Consider the following 17,737-nt stretch of genomic DNA (forward strand, 5'->3'; position numbering starts at 1 on the left):
ATGGTCCATCCAGTCTGCCCAGCAAGCTTGTGGTAACCTTATTGGTTAAGGGTAGTAACAGCCGCATCAGCAAGTTACTCCCACTCCTACTGATTTTTCCAGACCTTAAAATTTAGTGTCTTCGGTTGCTGTCTGAATTCGAATTCTCCCCCTCCCTGTTAAAGCAAAGAGCAATATTGGAGTTGCATCAACAGCATGAAGGCCTATTGGTTAAGGGTAGCAACCTCCACACAGCAGGTTACCGCTCTTCATTTCCATCCTTTAGATTTGTCTTCCTTCTTGCTTACTCCACCTTGTGGTGCATGCTTTTCTTGCTGGATGGGAGGGGAAATGCAGTGTCACAACATTCATTGTTAACACTCTTGGGTTTTTATTTTCTCTAAATTAAGCCAAGGTAGTAAAAAAAAGTATATATCAGTCTCTCAAGCTATATCACAAGATGTCAGAAAAATTAGTGTGTGTGTGTGTGTGTAGTTGCACAATTATGATATACTTCCAGTGGTAAAATGTGTCTCAAAATAACTTTGAGGACAATCTATTTCTGCTTTCTACCAGGCTACAGAATATATTTTCCTAAAATGTCATATCTTGTTTTTGCTGTAATATTTGTTTCCTGAACAGAATTTAGTAAACATTGTCATCAAAACTTGCTCTAAAGTGAAATGCATAGGCTTATATTACTTGAGAAAAAACATTTGAATAGAAAAAGCAAATAATATTTGTTTGCAAGGTTCTATTGTCCATCTTTTGTTTTGCAGGTATTTCGAAAAAAAGCTGTGGAACTGGGAGAGAAGCTACTTTCAGCATTTAATACCCCCACTGGAATCCCTTGGGCCTTGCTAAATATTAAGAGGTAAGTAATATCTGTCTCAGTATATGACTCATTCCTACCGTACACCACTTCTCTTGTTATAGTGTATCCGTTCCAGTGTTGCTTGCTCAGTATCGTAAAAGCTGGGCAACGAGTTTGCCACAGTGGCATGGCTGTTGCTTCAGAATCTGTGCCTTATGACAGAACTTGAGAAAACTGCCGTTCTGCTTGCATTTCCATATCTTCATCTCTAGCTTCTATCGGCTTTCCCCTTAACAGTGTTGCCACCCTTCTCCCCCCCCCCCAGCTTCCTATTACCACAATCCATCAGCCCTCCCCACCTGAGCTGTCTGTCCCCAGCCGCCCGCTATATTTGCCAAATCACTACTAGCCTCCTGCCTCTTCAACTACTCCAGTGCTGTCTGCCTCTTCTCCAGAAAAAGAGCAGGCTGCTTCTGATTGTGATTCATTGAGTTGCTCCTCTGGAAACAGCCCATGTTGCTCCAGCCTAGGAGGAGAAGCAAAAGAGAGAGACTGGTTGCAGCTATTAGGAGCCTCCACCCTCACAGCCACCAGCAGAGGTGGGGAAGGGGAGGGATCAACTATGGCCCTCAGCCTAAAAACAAGACTGGAGCTAGTCAGGCGGAGGCAAGGAAGAAATGGAAACTGCAATGTAGGAAAGCATGTGGAGGTTGGGAAACAGGGGCTGGACATGCCCGTTGGAATCTTCAGCAGCCACTTTTGCACATGGAGGAAAGCAGGATGATCACTGAATTTCTCGCCATTCCCACATGCTTTGATATTGCCTGACTAGCTTACCACATCATGTTACCACTTACCACTTCAAGTTCCACCAGCCAAAACTACCAGACACATTACGCTAAGAGATCGGGCCTTCTCCACAGCCGGTCCTACCTTATGGAACTCCATTCCCCCAGATCTTAGAATGGAACCCAGCATCTCAACCTTTAAGAAAAGACTCAAGACCTGGCTGTTCACACAGGCCTTTCCTAACTCCAATATTAGTTAACCCTCATCAATCAACACACGTCGCTAGCAATATCATTAATAACCATCTCCTACAATGTTATTATATGTAATTATCTGATCTTCATTTTCCTTCTTACTCCAAGTTCTATATTTCCTTGTTACATGTAACTGCTCCTTCTGCACTATTGTTCAAGTTGTTAAGTTTATTATAATTGCACTCCTGTTTCTTGTGAACCAGCATGATGGGACAATCGTCTTGAATGTTGGTATATAAAAAAAACTTAAATAAATAAATAAATAAATCATTCTTCAAAATGCATTATGGTGTTAACGCATGGGATAACGCGTTAACACATGCGAAAAATGCTGTAGTGCACAGCATGAATGCACATTTTTCGAGAGGGGGGGGGGAATCGGGGAAGAGTTTTGGGTGGGAATTAGTTAAATTATGGGACATATCACACCGGGCAATAACATAACACATGCTATCACATGGTCTTAATGCTAGAAATAACTACACTTTTTTCCCTGGCATTAAGCTGTGCGATATGCCTGAAATGGCTATAATGAAATTTGCGATAAATTTTTGGAATTGCATTTTGGCAATTTCTGGGCTTGGGGGCCTCACTGTGTGCACCTATTTAAATCTCTATAGGAGGGCTGCCGAATAGGTCAAGGTGCGGTGTTAGTGGTGGTTTTGGGTATAGGGGCCAGATTCTCATGTAGAGTGAGACGTACAAAAAATCTTCACCAAGGTGTACTGTGCTGTTTGTACGTCTCACTCTACATGCGAATCTGGCCCCTATACCCAAAACCACCACTAACACCTCACCTCGACCTATTAGGCGGCCCTCCTATAGAGATTTAAATACTTAACTGCTATGAGGGCCTTGTAGATAGATAGTTAGTCAGTCTCTCTCTCTCTCTCTCCACCTCCTCTAGCGCAGGATGTGGTAAACTTACCGCAATGAGGCGAAGTGGTAAGTTGCTGCACCACGTACTGACTCCAGACTTTCCCTAAACCTACCCCTTTTTGTTAGCACGGGAAAATTATCACTGCGTTATTAAAACTTTTTTATGAATCTAGGGGTTAGAGAGGAGAGCTGCACCACAAACGTGGGTTGAATGGCCAAGAAGAAGAAAGGAGAAATAAGAAGTTAAGAGTATGAAGAGAAATGCAGAGAGGAGAAGAAATGAGACAGGAACCTATAATTGGTTAAAGGAAGTGAATGTGAAATTCGTTATCAGGTAGCATATCAAAGGAGAGAGGACCAGGGGAGAGAAGGAAAAGACCATAGAAATGCTGGAGCCGAGTTGATCCAGGAGGGAGAAAGGGGAAGACGACCACCAGGGATCAAGAAGAAGGCAGGAAGAGATGACTGCCAGGTGTTGATAGGACTTACCACAAAAGCCACATGGAAGGAGGGGTGCACAGACATAGCAATCTCATAAGACATCTTTGAAAAGCAGGCTAAAATTAGGCACTATTGATGTTGTGAAATTTTCCTTAATCCTTGAAGGTCTCAGTTTAGTAATGCAGTGGTTTTCATTTATTTTCCTTTTTCCTATTTTGCATGTTACTGTTTGTGAAGAATTCATTTGTCAGTTTTGTAATTCATGGGCAATTACTTATGCTTAAATGGAATAACTTATTTAAAATTTTAAAAAAAGTAAAAATTAAAAAATCATGCTAAAAAGGGAGTCTGTGCTTAGGGAAGTAATTTTTCAAAACTTTTTTGTTTGGGTAAACACCTGTTTAAAAAGGCCCATTGAAGATTGCTTCCCCTGCCACTGAGAGTAAAAGGGTACGTGCTGGGTAAAGCAGGCACAGTCTTACCTGCAGAAAGAGGGAAGCAAGGTTAGGATAGGGGTAGGAAAGGGATGTACGGGGATTGTATTCATCAATCCTTGGACTTACTTTCAGGCGAGCAGTTTTGCATCTTCTCCAAAGCCAGGGGCAAAGTACATGGTGCAAAGTACCCGCTTTCCTCCAAGGTAAAATCCATGGGACGTTTCCCTTTGGAAATGAGCTTGCAGGCCCGTGGGTGGTACCAGTGCCGGTTTTCATTCCAGGCTGGCAATCTGGTGTGAGCTGGCAATTTTTCAACTACGGCACAATTGCTTCCTTGTTCCCCATTGCGGTGGAAGCCGCTGCTGGCCCTGACCTGCAATTGTGAGGGCAAGTTTTCATTAGCGTTGGAAATGTCCCTCCCTATGTATTCAGTTCAGATTAGTAAGCATTACTGAATGTTGTATTCTATACGTTATGAATGGCTCTGGAGTGCATATCATGTTGTGGAGGAATAAGCTAGTGCTGCGAGCAAACCGAGGAAGTCAGGGTTCATATCCCACTTCTGCTCCTTGCGATCTTGGCCAGTCACTTCACCCTCAGTTGTCTCAGGGCCTGATTTGCTAAGGTTGCTCTCCTATTCTGTCTCTATAGTGAAAAAAAAGCTTAGTAAATCACACCCCCTTAGATTGCGAGCCCTCTGTGGACAGAGAAATAACCACAGTACCTAAAGGTAATCGGCTTTGAAATGACTGGCCTGTCATGAAAGGTGGAAAACCAAATCAGAGTTAAATTAAATCCTCATTTCTTTAGTTATGGCATGTAACTGCATGCACAAATGAAAGGGAAAGTGTGTGGAGGTCCGGAGAACTTTTAGAGGCTGAACAGGCCTCTACTCTCCCAGCAAGACTGAGAACCCCTGGAGCAGAGGCAAAGGAATCTTGGAGTGGAGGATGTGAATTCAGACATGCGGCATCTATCTAGAGAAGGTGGGGTGAGACAAAAGAGAGAAGAAAGGACGAACGAGAAAGGAAGAGTAAGAAACAAGATGAATCAGACAATGCAACAAAGGTTGGAAAACACATTAAAGACAGTTATTTAAACCAGAAATTTTCAATAACAGATTTTTTTTTATGTTCCTAATGAAGCTGGATGCAAATTTGTGCACGTTTCACAGTTTTGTAGCAATTGCTACAGAATCAATCCCTAAATTGTCACAAAAAAAACCAAGCGCCTTGATTATAAAGCTCAGGATGGTGAGCTGGCAGCGAAGCAGACTGGAAAGTGAGTTAAAATTCCCTTCTTGAGTTGATCAGTTCACAGTTCCATCTTGGTTCTGAATATATTGAATTATCCAGTCATCTGTGGCACCAGTTTTGCCTCTTCCTTTTAAGTTCAAGGTTCAGTGTTCACTATAGAAGGTGAGACCTGTGAGCCATTGGTGATTACTGAACTGCTAGTAATGCTGGGCTTTTTTTTCCTTCCAAAAATGTTTTTATTTCTGGAAAGAGTTCCTAGGAATGCTACCACTTTCCCTGAGTCACAGCTCTTCGAAAGGCAAAGTACAGACAAGAGGCTCTTCATAGCTTGCTTTGCAGTGTCCTGGCCTGGATTAAATTGGCAGTCTTCACAGGCCCATCCCTGTTAAGTTTAACACTGAGCACTTTTGCGCACAAAGCCTGCATATGGATGGCAGACATTGTCAAGAAAATCAGAGAAGTAGGAGTCATTTTTGAACTTAGCCACATAGGCAGTCTTCTTTCTTAGCACTCAGCTGTATTGTCACTTGACACAGGTTTTTGCAGAAGAGCAACGATCTCCTTTAAAGAATTATTTTAAAAGCCTGATAAATCTTTGCTATATGTGTTTTATACAAGTAACTGGTACAACTGCCAGCATATTTTCTTTTCCATTGCAATCTTCAAAAGCTACTCCGACTGCCATATACATTTTGTAACGTCTGCTGTTTTAGTTAAGCAAAAAGCTTTGGGGGAAAAAAAAACAAACCCCACAACCGAGCTGTGTCTCGTACATCCGATTCATCAGTTTGTGAGCTGAAAATATCAGTGTGTTGAGAGGTCTCTTTACTAAATACATTAAATGTGTGCAGTAACAGACACCTTTAATGCATATTATTGCTGCACATTTAACATGCTCTTCACTAAACGTTTTATGCCCTAAAATGAAGAGTTTATTAAACACCTGCAATAGCATGCAATAAAAAAGCACTTTATCGCTCACATTTAATGCAGAACTTTAACTACCCCCTTATAGTTGGATTGGAATCTATCTACCCCTTGGGATTCTGCCAGGTACTTGTGACCTGGATTTTCCACTTTTGGAAACAGGAAACTGGGCTTGATGGACTTTCAGTCTGACCCAGTATGGCAAGTCTTATGATCTTATGTGTTTTGCATTGAAACAGTTCTGTGCGTAAGCATGTGTTACATTTATATGAGCTCCTTTGCATAATTTAGCATATTTGTTTATTATTATTTTTTTACTCGTTCTTTGCAAGTACATCTGCTATCTTAAAGGGATGCAGTTGTAGCTGCATTCGACGTACTAGTGTGTCCCTTAGAGCAATTTTATAAAGCCATTTACCCAGGATAAAAGAGCTTCTTGAAACTTGCCCATCCTGGATGCTGGTAAAAGTACACATATTTGTTCCACAAAGTGTGGACTTTTACCTGCATTTTTTTTGGGGGGGGAGGTTGCAAAATTTTCAGGGTTCTCACACAGCTTTGAAGATTGCCCCCTTAAACAATGATTGTTGAGAGCTCGGGGCTGATTTCAGTGCTCCTGTAGCTCACTTGCATATTTCATCCTGTGTGTGGGGAAGCGCTGTTCCGCATTGCATTTCTCCACCTGTCTGACACTCCTGTGACAAAGTGCATCTACTTTCTCTTTGAGCTTGTGAAGAAAAGCTCTTCTTCTCACTCCCCTTTAAAGCTGCATGTGTATATTCGTAATTTACTTTGTGGAAGCCCCAGTCTTGCATTGAGCCACAATTTTTAAACATTTCTCTCCCAACCCAACCCAACCCCACCCCACCCCCACACACACATACACACCGAAAAATGAAATACACTCACAGATAGGGTTTAGACAGGAAAATGTACTATGACCTTTGCGTGTCAATCCAGTAAAGGCACTTGATTTTATAAATTGCCTGTCAGTCAGCCTACTGGCACTGATTTCTTGGGTGACGAGGAAAGCAGTTTACAAAGGATTATTCGGAGTATGATTCTTTTTAAATAGAGGAGATCAGAGGGTTTTTTGGTTGGTTTTGAGACCAGGGTTTATAGTAAATTATTCACCAGGGCCTAAGGCAACATTAGAGGTTCTGGTAGGCAGCATTGTTCCTGCTGGGCCCTCAAGTTCAGGATCCCTGCATTACACTGTATCAATCAACAAAATAGTGAACAAAACATTCATGAAAATGGAAAAATTAAGATCAGTCACCACGGGATCAGAACCTTCAAAGTGCTTAAAGGTAGAAGAATCCTATCCTATCCAAGCACTCGAACAGTTTGTCATGTACCCTAAAAATCTTTAAAAAAAATCTGAAAAAAATTCCAGAGGTTCATCAATATTAAAAGATTGAAAAACACGTCACCCAAATCCATCACTCAGCATCAGCCGTGTACTGGCATCTGTATGCCTACTTCAAGGGTCAGATTCTATAAATAAGCCATTCGTAAAAATCTTTTACAGGCTTTTTATCTCCAAATGAATCCATTACACTGAGGAACACCTTTTTCCATTCATCATTAGAGCATGATATCAGCAATAGTGAAACGTTCACAAAAATATTTGAAGGCTTTAACATTCATTCATTAAAAAAAAAAAAATCCACATTCTTTGTAAGAGTTTAAATCCACAGTGCTGTATGCATACACACAGGCTCATCACTGCAAATCCAAACAGTGATATCTAAGCACTTTGAAGATTTAGAACCTTTGATTTTGCCATTTTTTTCATGAATGTTCTGCTTAACATTTTTGATTGATTTTAACATGAGCATTTTCCTTTGACTTACATTTTTTTTTATCTGTTATAATGTACATTAGTCTAGGTCAGTGATGGCGAACTCCAGTCCTTGAGTGCCATAAACAGGCCAGGTTTTCAGAATATCCACAATGAATAGGCATGAGAAATATTTGCATGCACGGCCTCTATTGTATACAAATCTATCTCATGCCTATTCTTTGTGGATATCCTGAAAACCTGGCCTTTTTATGGCACTTCTGGACTGGAGTTTGCCATCACTTGAAGGTTATGAAGTTGCTGGGGTCCCTGGGCATGAGCAATCACTGGGGATCAGTAGAAAACCAAACTCCAAGGACTAGAAAGCAGATTCAGTGGCTGTTCATTGCTAGACAAGATGTACATTACTTTAGCAGCAATCCACAAGTCTATCAGGCAGAAGCAGTTTCAAGCTGAAGTCTGGAAGAGAAATTCAGATAGATCAGGAGTTACACAGAGCTTACAAGCAAATAAGGATACAGGCCAGGAGTTACACAGAGCTTACAAGCAAATAAGGATACAGGCCAGGAGTTACACAGAGCTTACAAGCAAATAAGGATACAGGCCAGGAAGACCAGAGTTAGGATCACGCAAGCAGAAATGCAGTCAATGAATCAGCCAGGAGCAGAAAAGAAATGTCCTGAACAATCTGGGCTGGCTTCTTCTGGACCAATCAGAAGACAGCAAAAAGAACAGCACATAAATGTCTTAGAGGACAGAAGGTAGCTTAGCTGGAAGACTGTATCCCTAGAGGGCACATGACTCATCAAGGACAATTCACCAATGAGACTCAGAGGGCACCAGTTTAAGGATGGCCTGTGCTTCTCAGCATTGTACAGGACTCTGATAGACCAGCTCTTCTCTCAGTGCATATTTCCCATTCATTTGCTCTAATCCAGGGGAGAACCAACATTTTGAGCTACGGGCACCTTCTATCCATGCAGGTGTTTGTGGTCCCCCAAGTTGGATTCCAACATATAAAATAGGCATACGCATGCGGGAGCTGACTGAGGAGAGACGCGCTTTGAGATACCGAGCGCGTGGAGACTTACCCGGCTGAGAGGGACGCTGTGCCGGAGAGAGGGAGACCAGCCCCGCCTAGCCAGTGACGTCATCTAAAGCGCCGCTGTCCCCTATTTAAACCTGAGGACAGCGGAGAAAGGTGGGAGCTGACTGAGGAGAGACGCGCTTTGAGATACCGAGCGCGTGGAGACTTACCCGGCTGAGAGGGACGCTGTGCCGGAGAGAGGGAGACCAGCCCCGCCTAGCCAGTGACGTCATCTAAAGCGCCGCTGTCCCCTATTTAAACCTGAGGACAGCGGAGAAAGGTGGGAGCTGACTGAGGAGAGACGCGCTTTGAGATACCGAGCGCGTGGAGACTTACCCGGCTGAGAGGGACGCTGTGCCGGAGAGAGGGAGACCAGCCCCGCCTAGCCAGTGACGTCATCTAAAGCGCCGCTGTCCCCTATTTAAACCTGAGGACAGCGGAGAAAGGTGGGAGCTGACTGAGGAGAGACGCGCTTTGAGATACCGAGCGCGTGGAGACTTACCCGGCTGAGAGGGACGCTGTGCCGGAGAGAGGGAGACCAGCCCCGCCTAGCCAGTGACGTCATCTAAAGCGCCGCTGTCCCCTATTTAAACCTGAGGACAGCGGCGCGCAGCCGCCGGCGCGCCGAAGCCGCGCGCCAAAGGGGCGCGCCCCTGGGAGAGCTTTTTGGCTGTTAATTCCCTGAAGTGAGACTTGTCTCTTTATGTGAAGATCTGAATGGGAAAGAAAAGGAAGGCCAAGATGGCGGCTTCAACGCCTACGAGGGCAGAGGTAACAGGTCCGATGGATCAGCACCTCGTTAGAAGGGTAAGCCAAACTGTAAGAGACGTCATCCCTGACATCTCTTTCTCCTCGGGTTCCTCCGGTAGCCCTGCCGAAAAACAGTTACCCGTAGTAACCTTAGGGGAGGAAGGAGCCATTGGAGATTCAGGCTCCCAAATACTGGCAATAGCATCGCCAGACCCAAGGGTTCAATTGTCAGGGACACAAGATGGGCTATTACCTATTAATGAACTACCTAATCAATTTGAAATACCTGATGACTTAGTCCCACCAGATAACATCTCTCTGACTGATGTGTGGAAGGTGGTCACCAAAATGGAAAGGATGTTATCCTTTACCATAGCCCAATCCACCACCTTGACTGTTGAAACCAGGAAAACTTTGGAGGATCACAGTAAAATGTTGGTTCACTTGGAAACTCAGATTGAGTCACAATTCGGTCAGATAGCAACGTTACAAGCGACTAGTGTTGTATCCATAAAGGACTCTTTAATTATGCATAAAAAAATGGAGAGTTTTGAAAATGCTTTAAGAAAAAAAAATCTAAGACTTTTAAATTTTCCATGTTTTAGATTGTTATCAGCCGTAGAACTATTTAACAAATATGTTAGAGAAATCCTGGGCATAGTGAAGGAATTAACTATATCTAAGATGTATTATTTGCCTGTTAAAAAAAGAGATACATCAACCCCTGAAGGTGGGATTGATGTCTTAGTCTCAGAAAGTCCTAATTTAACTGCGTTTTTAGAGTCTTCTATGGATGACATTCAAACGAGAGCCACCTTGTTAGTGGTATTCAGTCTGGAGAATGAAAAAGATTTGGTTCTTCAAAATTACTTCAGAAATAAAGATAGTATATTCTGTGGTCAAAAAATCCAAATCTTTCCGGACGTTTCAAGAGAAACGCAGATGAGACGGAAGCATTTTTTAAATTTGAGGCAGAGAGTGTTGTCCCTAGGGGCAACTTTTTACCTCAAATTTCCGTGTAAGTGCATAGTCACATTTCAGAGAAATAAATTTATATTTTTGGATCCGCCACATCTAGAATCTTTTCTTGTAGATAAGGGTGGATAGGCTAGATGACCACCCTCCTTGGTACGGGATATAACTGGATAAATAATAGTTTTCTCCTAGTGTTTCATAAGTGTTATGAAAAATTTTCCTTTTATAATTTCCTGTTAATAGCTCCCCTTTAAGTGGACTGGATATTAAGTTTACATGATGAATGAGGGGAAATGATTTTTCTGTTTATATTATTGATGATGTGAATTAATATTTTCTTGCTTTCATTTACATTTGTATGAATGTTGAAAAATATAATAAATTATAAATTAAAAAAAAAAAAAAAATAGGCATACGCATGCAAACATTCATACACAGGAGAAGGGTTTCCTGGACTCCTGAGCTGATGTCAAATCCTTTTGCCAACCAATCAGCTCTTGAACCAGTTGCCAAGCCACCAGCGAGCTATACTGCTAACCAGTGGCTCAAAGAAAGCTCCCATTTTGTTTCTCTTCAAGTTGCTGAAACGAACAAGGATGCGCGCACGCTCGCACACAGACAGAAACAGATACCTCATATCCCAACAGCCATAGACATTTCCACACCCAGACAGACAGGAACGGATACCCCAAACCCAGACAGACGCAGAGACCTATACCAAGACAAACCCAGGCACACCGCACTAAGATTCAGAGAGAGGCACAGAGACACCACACCTAGATAGAAACCCAGGCAGACACACTACAACCAAACAGCCCCAGATCCAGAGACAGACACCACACCCAGGCAGACAAGCCATACACGCCACAGACAAATTGTAAGAAACGGAACATTTTTTGAAAGACGTTAGGTGCCAGCCAACATTTTTCAGAAGTGGGCTAAACTCCAAACTGCTCAACATATATTTTTCCTTTATCATTTTCACTAATTGTTCCTGGTTTTCTCTTTCCTTTTTATTTTTTCTTAATTTGCTCATCTTTATTTTGCCATGTTTTATTTTGCTTATTTAACTTTTTTTTTTTTTTACTTTGTTTTCCCTCCTTAAATCTCCTCCTCCACAGTATGTATTCCTCTCTCCCTTCCACCTCCTTCCTCTTTCTGGCCTTTGCCCATTGCTCTCCCCTACCTCACTACTTCCCCCCCCCCCCCCCGGGGGTGAAGCAGCTGTGATTGTTCTCTCTGTATAGGAAATGGCAGTAGAAACTCCTTCCAAAGTAGGGTCTCGGGGTGGCAGCTTACAATAACATCACTAAGCTCCCACAATGGACAATGCAGCCATTTTTTCTCTTTCCTCGATCAGCTAGTAAGTGTGTTCTCCTTTTAGGATTGTTCACGCCTCCCCATTTGTACACCCTTGCTCTAATCAACTGCATTTCAAAACTCTGTTTCAGCTGGAAACAAATGTCTGTGCTCTCCTAACATTAGATAATAATTAAAAGATAAGCTGCAGTAAACCTCCATGAGAGCAAATACCTATTTTCAAGCAGTGTGCAAAACATGTGCAAGTTTAATGCTTTTCCTGTGAACTTTTTTGGAATGAGGCAATAATTTGACTGGGGTGGCAGAGTCTCTTCAGACTAAATATTTAAGCTTTATGCCACATATATTCACGCAAAGATGTCAAGTCTTCTCATCAGTGGACTGCATCTCTAAGCCTGATGCCCTGTATAAGTATGTGACCATGACTTAAGTTGTTGTTGTGCTGGTGATCTTTGTGTCTGTTGTTTGCCTGTTGACACACAATTATTTATTTATTTATTTATTTATTTATTTACTTACTTATTTACTTACTTATTTACCATTTTTATGTAGCAAAGTTACATATCACTTCGGTTTACATTATAACAATAAACAGGCATGTAAGAATGCGGTTACATTAAACAGGGGAAAAAAGACTTGGATTAAACAGGGCAATAAGACCAAACGTATAAATAATAATATAATAATACTATTCTTTTGCTAGCTTGGCTATATAACTGGGTATGTATTTGATTAATTTAATATACTGAGCATGGGGTATATAATTGTGGTTAAGGAATGTAGAGTTGTAATGTTTCTCTACTATATAATCTTATTGGTAAACTGATGGAGAGTCTGAAGCATGGTTAGGTGAGGTAAGTGTAAATTCTTGGCTTTAATTAAATGCTTGTTCGAATAGCCAAGTTTTGAGTCTCTTTTTGAAGGTGATCGGGCATTGTACTTGCCGGAGTTCAGGAGGTAGAGAGTTCCATTCTGCAGGGCCCACTGTGGAGAGAGCTCGTTTATTTAGAGAGGTTTTGATGGGTGGAGCAAGGAGAGAATCTCTATAGGCTGCTCTTACCGGTCTGGATGGTGCATGTAGTCGAAAAGGTATGTTGAGGTCCAGTGGGATGAGGTTGTGAATGGATTTGTGTATGATAGTCAGAACTTTGTAAGTGATTCTAAACTTAATTGGGAGCCAGTGTAGGTTCTTCAAGACGGGGGTAATATGCTCTCTTATGTTGGTCTTAGTCAGAATCCTAGCCGAAGCATTTTGGAGCATTTGTAAAGGTTTAATGGTGTTAGTTGGGAGGCTGAATAGAAGTGAATTACAGTATAATAATAATAATAATGTCTCTGATGTGTATCTGTACAGCACTGCATATATTTAGTAGCAATGTAGATATTATTAGCAGGGAGGGATTTAGGTTTTTGTATCCCCTAGGTACTGTTGGGGGTGTTGCCTCCCCTCCCCTCCCACCCCACCCTTACCCAGGTAGGACATTACCAATGAAATTAACACTGACCAACTCAACACAGAAATAAAGTAATAAATATAAATAGCTTTAAGAAAATTTAGAACTTCTACAAATTATCTAAACTGTTTATTTATCCTTCTGATATCCTATGTCTGAAGTTGCTTGCATCATGCTTTCTGCTCAGCGATGCTGTTGATATCATCATCATCATATCATAAAGAATATGAAAATTCAAAACCATAAATATTACACCAGGCCCTTAAGCGCTTTCTTTTAGGAAAGCAAAATAAGAAACTACACACTAAGGGGCGGATTTTAAAAGGCCCGCGCGCCTAAGTCCCGGGGCTTTCGAAAAGGGGAGGGAGGGGGCGTGTCCGGGGCATTCCCGAAACGACGCGGCATTTTGGGGGCGGGCCCGGGGGCATGGCGCCGGCCCGGGGGCGTGGTCGAGGCCTCCGGACCAGCCCCGGGACCGGAGGCTTTCAGCAGGCGTAATTTTGCCGACAAAGGTGGGGGGGGGGGGGTTTAGATAGGGCCGGGGGGGTGGGTAAGGGAGGGGAAGGTGGGGGGGAGGGTGAAGAAAAGTTCCCTCCGAGGCCGCTCCAAAATCAGAGCGGCCTCGGAGGGAACAGGCAGGCCGCGCTGGGCTCGGTGCACGCAGGTTGCACAAATGTGCATCCCCTTGCGTGCGCTGACCCCAGATTTTTATAAGATACGCGCGGCTACGCGCGTATCTTATAAAATCCAGCGTACTTTTGTTCGCGCCTGGTGCGCGAACAAAAGTACGCGATCACGCAAGTATTTAAAATCTGCCCCTAACAGAATACCTCACAGTGGTCGCACTTGCAGAACACAGACAGACCCTTACCAAATACGGAATCAAGGCACCATAAAGTATAAATAGAAATGTGCAGACAGAAACTGAACTGGAATCTGCAAGAAGCCAGACTCTGTATGCAGTGTATCAGTGGAAGAACAGAAACATTATCATTCTTCATACAATAATAAAAACAAAAATTATAAAACATCAATCATAATAGTAAAGTTATTCTAATAAAAATAATTCTAAACAGCTGACAAATTGAACCAATAACTAAAAACTCAAAAATGTTTTAAAAAATTCATAAACACCAATAACATATTTCACAGCAAACATATCAAGTAACACCCAAACCCAATAATTAAAATGAATAAGGATTAAAAAAATCCCCTACTCTCCATAGTTGGGATTTTAGATTTCAGTCACACTTAGAATATCATGGATTAGTCAGGGGTGGAGGGTGTATCCTCTGCTCTCTCATATACTCACATACTCCTTGACACACACACATGTTCATTCTCACTCATATGCTCACTGTCTCATATACACACTCAGGGCATGCCATGCAAATGTTCAGGGTGCCTGCCTACCTAAAGAGACATTCAAACCTCACCATTTCCTACAGTCTGCACGGATCTCCTCCATTCACCCCTCCCTGCCCACAACTGGTGTGTTTGCAAGCTTAAATGCACGAGTTCCCATAAGAAGAGGATGGTTCACTGATTCGCAAACGCTAATTCACACACACACGTGCACACACACACTCACTCTCACTGACTTGTACACACACGCTCAGTCTCACACAAACACATGCTGACTCAATCACGCAAACATGCATCTTTACACTGAGATTCTCACAGATTCACTGATGCAAACACACAAATGCATGCTCATGCTGAGATTCATGCTCCTTCACTACTACCCTTAAAAAGAAAAATGGCTAAGCAGACTGGAACAATCACCTGGGTCTTTTTCTAAGAATATTTACAATGTTCCTATGTCACACACAAGCTCATACTTATTGTTTCTCACACTCTTATGCACACACACACACACATGCTGACATACATGTTCACTCATGCTCTCACAAATGCTCACTGACATACACATGGTCATACTCATATTCACTGAGTTACATAAACATGCACACTCACTGACTCACATAAGTGAAAAAAGGGGAGGGATCCAGGCAGAGGGCAAGGTCGCAGGAGAATAGAGTCTGGGTAGGAGGCCTGTTGATGCTCTGGGCGAGTTGGAGGAGATTTTTCTTAGCCTGGGAAAGGGGCGGGCTTGCAAGGCCATGATTCTGGTGTGGTTTTTTTTTTAAATTTTGTTACGGCTCAACGATGGAGTGCTAGCGCAGGAAAGCCTTGCAACAGCGGCAGGAAAAGCAGCAGGACTGTTGAATGGAGGTGGTCCCTGTCTTTTTTTTTTTTTTTTTAATGCCTAAGATGAACTGCTGCTTATGCTGAAAGGGAGGCCGGCTCGCTGCCACTGAAGATGTGGGCTTGCCACTACTAGAGGAGCTGCTGATGGGGAGAGATTGTGTCAGAGGAGTGACTGCCGTTGAAATGGGCTGGTGTGAGAGAAGCCATTGCTGCTGCAGGAAATAAGCTGCAAGCATGACGAACTGCTGCAGGGCTTGACATATCAGAGGGGCAGCAAAGGCTTGTTTGCTGCTGGAGGCAGGAATTTTTTTTCTCTCTGCCTGCTGCCCACCAAATATCTGCCACCTTAGTCACAGGCCTAATGTGCCTAGTGACAAATCCAGGCCTGATTATTAGTAGTAATATGAAGAAATGGAAGTGCTGGAAAATGTAATAAACTTGGTGTTAGAGCTGTGAGCCTGTTGTATCTTTTATGTGTGAAGGCAAAGGAAGATCCAGTAATGTTAATAATGCAGCCTCAAGTCAGATTTTTATCTTTATTCCAAATGTTTTGATCGCCAGCTGCCTTAGTGCTAGGCAATTTACAATAAATCAAAATAGTATGCATTTCTGTATTCAGTGAATCATTGGCAGCTGGTCAGGATAGGCAAGGTAGGCATCCTGTTAAAATTAATGCACATTCCAGTTCCAGTTCTTTTACTTGGTTTCTTACTTTTTACACCTATTTCGTAAAGTGTCTTTGTTTTAATAATTCTTACTGTAATACCTGGAAGATCATGTAGGAAGATTAGCTCAGAATACCTGCTGGTTACAGTAAGCTGCCAAGAATGTCAGTCACATGGTAGGCCATGAACATCAAAGACCATGACACAGGTTCGATACTTGGCATTACCACCACCATTTACCTTGCCAGATCTTAAGTGATATAATTTTGCCTAACAACTCCCTACTGCTTGTGCTCCCATCCACTTTGTTACAACATAGTAGCACAGGAGATGACAATAGGTAAAGGCCAGTTGGCCCATTTAGTCTCACTAGTTAAGTCAGTTTGTGTTGTCTTCCTCTTTGGTTCTCTACCTTTTTGGATACAAACTTTTATATACTCAGTGCCCCCTCTTCTCATGTCTTACCACCAATCTTTGAATAATCTAAACAGCTATAAAAATTAGTGATGCTATTGCCCTAACATTTAGCCAGGTAAATCCCCATGGCCTTGCTAGCCAGAACCTGGCCATCACCAACCTGCCAGCATTGAACCAGTTGGTTTCTGAAGAGTGCTATCCCAGTGATTCCAACCCGCCTTATCCTGTGGCTTACAGTATTACTAGGTTATGCTTCCTTTTTCTTCTCCTTGTTTTCTGTTTACCACCTCTCCCCTTGCTCTTTAAGGAGTGAAGGATGGGTTGTTTGCAATACTGCACTTTCTCTCCTATTCTCCTACCACTGTCGTTTATATCTCTTCCAAGCATGAATGAATTCAGCCACAGCTCTGGTTTTCACCACCTCTGCTGGGAAATCTAGTCCTTAGGTGCATTCGCAAGAGATCTCCCAAAGGTCATATGTAAACAGACAGATTTGCTGATTATGCCTACAGATTATCATTAGATATTACCTCCAAGTCTGGTAGACCATACCAAATGAAGATGATGACATTTGTTTCTGAGACAAGTCTTAAACCAGGAAATTCTTGCAGGATATCGTCTTCTTCATAGTCTCTTGGTCTGCGGTTCATTATTATATTTGCACTTTGCCTGTCAGTCACAGGTGTGACATAGATTAGATAAGCTGCATTTTTCTGAAATTTTTCTCCAGTTACAGGTGATATATAGATTGGGGGTGAGGGATAGGATATGGTGGACTTTATTGAAACTTTTCCACTAGGTCTTGTTGTTACACGGTCTGCTCCTTTGTCGTGTCTTCACCAGTGGTCTCTGTCTCTAATCAGTGAATAACTGGCAAAGGTCTTTGAATTCTTGGGACCTGCTCATCTTGCAGAGCCTGAATTATAGACATTGTTGTCAATTGCTCTATCACTGGTGTTAGTACAATCAGTAGTTTTTCAGCTTCTTTCAGTTCCCATGTTTGTCCAGTAATTAGCATGTCTGTCTTCAGCCAACAGTGATGCCTGAGGGCCTAATCTAAGTACCAGGTACAGTATGTAATATAATAAATCAAATCAACTGACACAATATGATACTATTCATGTTTGCAGAATATGCAGGAACTCAGAGACTCTCCAGGTAGGTACAAAAGGTCAAGTTAAATCATAATATGTTAGATTACGTGGAATATAAATGATCTTAAATAACTAAAATAAATATGTCGGGCAGAAGAGTGTAGAAAACCCCTGATCAGGTCAA

General features: G+C 42.3%; 1 protein-coding gene across 1 annotated transcript in view; it reads left to right on the forward strand.

The window, feature by feature from the left end:
- MAN1A1 (mannosidase alpha class 1A member 1) overlaps window positions 1-17,737 on the forward strand; it is a 553,608-nt gene that overhangs the window by 246,819 nt on the left and 289,052 nt on the right. Inside the window, exon 5 of the mRNA XM_029596415.1 lies at window positions 759-853. Coding sequence (XP_029452275.1) covers window positions 759-853 — 95 coding nt within the window. The remainder of the gene's footprint in view (window positions 1-758; window positions 854-17,737) is intronic.

This window comes from Rhinatrema bivittatum, chromosome 3 (genome assembly GCF_901001135.1).
Source record: "Rhinatrema bivittatum chromosome 3, aRhiBiv1.1, whole genome shotgun sequence".
NCBI lineage: Eukaryota > Metazoa > Chordata > Amphibia > Gymnophiona > Rhinatrematidae > Rhinatrema > Rhinatrema bivittatum.